The sequence below is a fragment of the Arctopsyche grandis genome, chromosome 9 (genome assembly GCF_051622035.1).
Source record: "Arctopsyche grandis isolate Sample6627 chromosome 9, ASM5162203v2, whole genome shotgun sequence".
NCBI classification, from domain to species: Eukaryota; Metazoa; Arthropoda; class Insecta; order Trichoptera; family Hydropsychidae; genus Arctopsyche; species Arctopsyche grandis.
This window is the reverse complement of record NC_135363.1, coordinates 26550565-26557514: the sequence shown is the minus strand read 5'-3', so window position 1 is coordinate 26557514 and position 6950 is coordinate 26550565. Positions and strand designations below refer to the sequence as shown.

Sequence of the window (6950 nt, the reverse complement as noted above, 5' to 3'; positions counted from 1 at the left end):
TTTTTTTAATATTGATATCACTATATTGTATACTTGCTATTTTTATTTATTTATTTATTTAATAGTTTTGGACCATTGTGGCATTACAGGAAGAACCCAATGCGCCACAATGGCCTACATTTGAAAAAGATATAAAAACATGATATAAAAACAAGTAAACTGTAAATAAAGGAAAAAAGCAAAAGCAGAAAACATGGTAAAATAAAATAATAAAAAAAAGTAACAAAAGGAAAATAATACATCATTCAGAGAGAAAATAAAAATAACAAAAGTGTAAAAATTAAAAATAAAATCCATAAATCCCATTCTTTGTTTACACTGAGCAAAATTAAAATAGTATATAAAAATGTACAAAAGAGAAAGAAAAAATAAAATAAAATAAAACAAAATATGAATAAAAAATATAATCACAGCGAGGCCCAAATGGAAGAGAGTAGATTAAGATTCCACTCATTCATCACATTCAAATTAAGAAAGTAATGATGAGCGCAGGTTACCAGATAAATATGTTAAGATAATATCCGACAATCTACGCTCCCCAAGGTGGAAAATATCACATTCAGGGACAGCAGCAACGATTTCATTGAGAAGTCGAATAGCTCTTGGAATAGGAGCCATTCGAAAAAGAACTGTGCGAGCAGCAGGTACAACCATCAAATGATGATGTCTACCACGCACATAATTATTAGGGACATAAAGTCCCAACTGTTCCAGCAACAACGGGCATGACGTATTACCACGCAATAGCTGGAGAACGAAACGAATTAACGAGAAGTTTCTCCGAAGTTCAAGGGAATTATACCCAAGCATGCCCAAAAGGAAAGGAGTAGGATAGAGATATGGGTAGTACCCATACTCTTTCTTATAAAGAAAACGCACATCTACGTTTATATCTACGCACATACATATTTTATTTTATTTTAACATATAAATTTATTTTATATATGTATGTATGTCCTTCTTTATGTATATTATATTATGTTATTTGTAAAAATCTCTTATGTAATTGGACTCAGGTGTTATTTTGTTTCTCTTTATTTTTATGCATTTATACATCTGTTGTCTGTTGATTTTTCAATAAATAAAATAAAAATAAAGCTTATATGCCAACAATGATGCTCTTATTTTCCACTAATCGATAGCTTTTAGATTTTAGATCTTTCATTGTCAACTAGAGCAAGTACTCAGTGCCGTAACTAGATAAATTTGGCCAGTATGCAAAAGTTATAATATTTTCAAATTAATTGATTAATTAAAGATTTGGTCATTTCGTTTCAACTTACTGTGACTCAATATTATATTATACTTTCATTTGTGTCATGTATTTATTTTATGAATACATTTCCGATATTGCATTATATTATAAAATATTCTCATTGTCATTCACGACTGTTGAATCGTGGTTTCGAAGATCCAAAACATTCATTGTCAAATTTAACACGGGTCGTGGTCGAAGCGGTCATTCATCAGCCGGTGTACGACGGAGGCTTTCGAGGAGCCACCTCGGGTCAATGTTTTGCCGAAAAGAAAAGCCGACCGGCCAACATCGGACGAGAGCTGACACTTTCTTCTGGTGATTCGTGGCCCACCTTTGACCCCATCAATCTTTATGGTTACGTCGATAGCGATCCGATCACGAGGAACATCGGACACAGTTAATTACAGCCGTAGGTCACATTTTGCCAAACTGTTATTAACAAACTGCAAAAGCTGAACACTAATAATGCACTACTCTGACTTTGATGACTACAAATTGACCCCTTCATACTTATTATATAGTACAAACGCTGCGGAAAACCCAGAACAATATTTGAGAATAGAAAAATTCTTACACATATTAAAACTGCATTATTTTATATCTTTTACAAATCACAAAATATGATAATAGAAGCCTTACATCACATCTCATGTTTTACAGTTTGTCTCTTAACCAAAAGGTAATTAGTCTCTTCCTACTTGATTCAATATTATCGATAGTCGACCATTACTCTACTTTCACCGCGGGTAACAAAAGTGCAGAGACCATTTACAAGTATCATCAGCTCATCGGTAGACAATACGCCCGGTTATTTTGCAAATCAAGTTGTATAACCAGAGCACTGTAACAAGTAGATTGTATAGTCTTCGTATAATACATACCTAATCAGTGGGCAGGCTTGCGGATATCACAAGTTCCAAAATACCACAATATGTAATTAACAGGCTTTTATCTTAAGGCTTCAATCTTCTTCTCCAACTACCACGAAAAAGATACGTAGTAGTGCATCTCTTAAATTACATTACCTGAGTATATCTTATAAGGTTAAAACTATACAATAAAGACGCTTGTTAAATTTTATGTTATAAAACTAACAAAAACATTTGGTTCATTTTCCTTGAGGCCTTCCTTTCTGTATATTCTTAATGCTGGGCCAGCATTTGGCAGCATTGCTGGCTCCAAGCATTGATCATCGACGTCCAAAATCGCATATGGATAAAATATTCTGGCGAAATAGCCTAACGAATTCTGTTTGGCTCAAATATGTTGTGATGTTTGTCATCGATAACCTACATATGTGTGCTGTTATAATGCATCATTAAACTTAGTAAAACACACCTCATCTAATCAGCATCAGCAACTCTACGTACCTCTGCCTTTTGAAGATGAAGAAATCCTGGTAATGTGTGTGCAAAGTACACACTATAATCTTCAACTTAAGTATCATATCAAAAATCAATTATTTTTGTTTTCTAGTAACCCCTTGAGTGCCGACGTCTTTTCTGTTGAAAGCCCGCCACGCTGAAAATTTCGCCAACATTTCTAACTAGAATTATTTAGAAATCCAATAGAAAGCAGGTATAAAAATTGTAGCTAATCCAAACAAACCCTAGTTAACTACCGCCGAGGATTTTGAGTTTTGTAAAGGTGTGTTTAGACTCTCTAATATATCTTGCAACAATATAAAATAACATAAGAAGTCTATCTATCGATAAATTCTGCTATGGTTATAAATTCAGGAATTCCAGTGTAAACCAGTTTTTATAAACATGGACATGGATTACACGACCCATGTTCAATGCATTTTTTTTTCAATGCTACCTGTAAAGGCTTAAGAGGGTAGTATTCTTGTTTATTTTTTACATACTCGAAAAACAAGGCCTATCGGCGTATTTTAAGCTCATGGACTTGTTGGCAAAACGCCAATCGGCGTTGGTCAGCATTCAAAGGGTTAAAATGTAAAATTATGATTGGGATTAAATTTAAAACAACGGTAATTCTCTTCTACATTTATTAATGTTGACCATAAGTAATCTTTACATGTGTATTTTGTTATCAGCACATTCTATACAGAGCAAGACGACATGTATATTTGAATCAACCAACTCGCACAATGTTTCTCATTGTTCCCCTAGACATTTTGTATTTTGCTCAAGCGTTTATTTGAATATACATATATATGTCCATAATACATAAATATGATTTCACTATTGCTACTTATCTCATATTGTCTTAATTTAACATTAGTGTTTTTTTTTTATTCTTCAAAATTCATAACAGCAATTATTTTTTGTTTAAATAAATTTTCTCTTCGATAGTTTAACGCATTCAACTTTTGATAATATATGTTTTTTTTTTCAATTTTAATCATTTCATTATATTTAATGTTTTTCAATATGTATAATAAGACTTGAAACGTCTCGTCGTTGCCAACTCGGAGACAGTTTGAAGTTGAGAACTAACGACTAATAAAAAAATAATAATAGTAAAACGGTACTCAACATTCTCATTATCCGTAGCTTATCAACTTATTCATATAATACACTTCAAAAAAATAATCAATCTATGCAGTCAGAATAAAAATAACTTCAATTAGCTTAAAAAAATAATATTTATATCAATATGGACTTGTCAAAAAGAAAAACAATAACTATTATTCAATCCTTATGACCAAATTTAATCTGGCATACTCCACGTTAACAAACGTCATAGTTCTTAACACAATTTTCATATCATACAACATTCAAATTCCCGTGTGCACCGACCCGATATCCTCAATGTACAACTCGATACCAGAAAATTCACCCAAAAATACAATAAAACATGATCATGCTCTTAAAACTGGAAAAAAATGTAATAGATTGCATTTAAGTATTAAACATGACAGAATAAACATTTTTCTCGCTATATAAACACACCTTCAAAATGATCGAGCAAATATCATTTTTTTATTCACATCTTATTTGATACAAATTCATATTATATATTACAACATTAATAATATTGTTATTATTAAAAATATTCAGCAAGATAAATAGTAACATATATTCTCAATAATTAACTATTATATAATATGTGTATGAAAAGTTTACGGTATTTTTCTTGTTGGATATAAAAAAAATCCTTCTATTAAAATAAATCACTGAGAAAATATACATACATCATCGTGATGATTCAGGTCTATCCTAACACCGTCTATCATCGCCACAATAATTTGTACACTGCTGAGTTTATTATTCTTGCCGAACAAAATATGCTATTTTATTAGACCAAAAATAAATAAATTTCACTAGCAAACGAAACGAAATCATTCCGTCAAAGTATTTTTAATTCATACGAAATACATTTCAACTTATTGTTTATACATTAATTTGTAACAAGCGAAACAAAATTAAGAAATGTAAATATTATAGACGTATGACATATATAATCTTATTATTTTGTAATATTCAACATTTTTCAATAGGAATAAAAAGCCACAATAAATATTTTTTTATATAATATATGTATACTAGAGCAGATTATTTCTATCACGATTCTCCTTTATAATTAATACATTCATTTTTTTAACATTTAAATAAGCTAATGGAATATTACTACGTATGATAATATCAGAGAACTTTTATCTATCTATCTAATCGATGGAAATGTGGAAGGTTTGCAGTCCAAAATAAAGTTTTTTTAATTTTTAATATATAAACTTTATTATTGAAACAACTTAAGAATTCGTTAAAATTAATTAAATAAAAATATATGTATGACTAAAAGCGATTGCGAGACTTCATATCTAATTTGTAACTATAGAAAAAAAAAATTTAAAATAGACATTTAAAAAAATCTCACAATTTTATTAACTTTGGATAATCTCGATTTATTTTTTTCAATATTTTTTGATTACTGACTCACGTTCACGCACTCACTAATTCTATGTCTGAATAACATAAAGAAAGATATAAAAGTTTTGTACCTTTATAATCAGGATAACAAAAATACTGCAAACTAAGATCATCACACACGTTCACGGCTGGTGTGAAATTTTCAGACAAATCCCAAAAGAGATCCGAGCTATTCTAAACATTTTATTTATTGAAATTGTGCCAAACTCGATTTAAAGTGTGTTAGTACATTAGCCGTAACGTACATACATGCAGACAAATTACACCTATGCATGGAACGTTTTAAAATTTTACGATCGACTGATAAATCAATTTAAAACAAATATATATTTTCAACAACTCATGACTTACATATGTATATTACATAATAATGTATAAAATAAAATAAAAATTCATGACATAAGCACATTGCCCTTCCGTTTCAAAAATAATATAAATTTATACATTGAAATTAATAAATCAAAATACAGTTCGCACTTAAAGTCTTATTCAAAAAGGAAATGATGACAATGAATCTTCCACTGATTCCAAAAGACGTAGATTGTTGTGATGATTTCCATTATATACAAAATACATTTCATTAATTCCATTTAATATCCTGAAAAAATAAACAAACTATAGTGGACAATTTTATGCATTCAAAATTACATATAAAACGAGTAAACGAATACAATTATGTATATATTAAAACAACAATGATAGCGAGTTATAAATTAATAATAAAAATGTTTCCATCACCAGTGTGAATAGATAAACAAGAACGTTCGTATACATATACAGTAACGTATTATTTTATATATATATGGAATATACTTTTATTCATACGTACATTAAGAAACAGACGGCTGTGCAATACGTTGGATAGGCGTACATATCGTATCGGCTTGCAGATTATTTAAATATACAAACGGAGATGAGGGGGAGTAGGTGTGGGGTAAGGATAGTAGGTATTTTATAATAATATATGATGAGGGGGGCAGCTGTGAAGCGGTTATGAATTTGTTAGATCCTACAGAGCCCCGAAAGGATCTAACGGGATGGTGGGCTGCGCGGTGGGTGGCGGAGGACGGGCCGGAGCGCCCCCGAGCGCGGCTGCTCCAGGCGACTGCTGCGGTTGCTGTTGCTGTTGTTGTGCCCCCGAATGCATCCCCGACACCACGATAAATATGCATAGGATAGATATACAAGTTGATTAGTAAAAATGTGTGCAATTTAGTTGAAGAGAATTTTAAGTTTTTAATTCGTAAATACAAAATTAAAATTCGATTGCGATTTAAATCTAAAAGGACTCTTGTTTAATCATGTAGTTATTAGAAAATAAATTTCCCCCCCCTGTAAGTGATATATTCTACAGTTGGCAGTATTGGAATAATTAACAGCAGTGAATAAGTTGGTAGCACTGATGCGCCAATTCAGTTTCTAAATCTTTGCCAGTATATAATAGATCAATTTTAAAGTTTGTAATTGATAAGCTCAATTTATAATTCAGGCAATAGTATAGACAAAGTAAATACAGGAAACTTAACAGTTGTTAGCCGTGCTAAGGTTTTTGGCCACTTGAATTTTAAAGTTAATAAAAAGAGGTTTGTAATAAAAATAAGAACCACGGATATGAATAATTACACTGAGCAACAAAAAATCACGTTTTTTACTTACCAAAATGAAGACTAATCAATCATTACTAAGTTTGACTCATTAAATTCGGATATAGCATGATTTGATATGATTTTTGTTGGCCTCTTCTAGTTTATATATAAAAAAGACTTTTGGCTTTAGAAAGCACTTATACACTTTTG

General features: G+C 30.7%; 1 protein-coding gene across 29 annotated transcripts in view; it reads right to left on the bottom strand.

Annotated features, from left to right (window-relative positions):
- Positions 1–3501: 3501 nt before the first annotated feature.
- lap (phosphatidylinositol-binding clathrin assembly protein lap) overlaps positions 3502–6950 on the bottom strand; it is an 87777-nt gene continuing 84328 nt past the window's right edge. For 16 of the 29 annotated variants that reach the window (XM_077438631.1, XM_077438614.1, XM_077438632.1 and 13 more), the window contains 2 exons: positions 5984–6277; positions 4546–5752 (listed from right to left, as the gene is read on the bottom strand). In XM_077438631.1, the coding sequence (XP_077294757.1) occupies positions 6164–6277 (114 nt within the window). In that variant the 3' untranslated portion in view covers positions 4546–5752; positions 5984–6163. Of the gene's footprint in view, positions 5753–5983; positions 6278–6950 lie in introns of all 29 variants that reach the window. The other 13 variants (XM_077438618.1, XM_077438622.1, XM_077438620.1 and 10 more) reach the window with 2 other exon arrangements.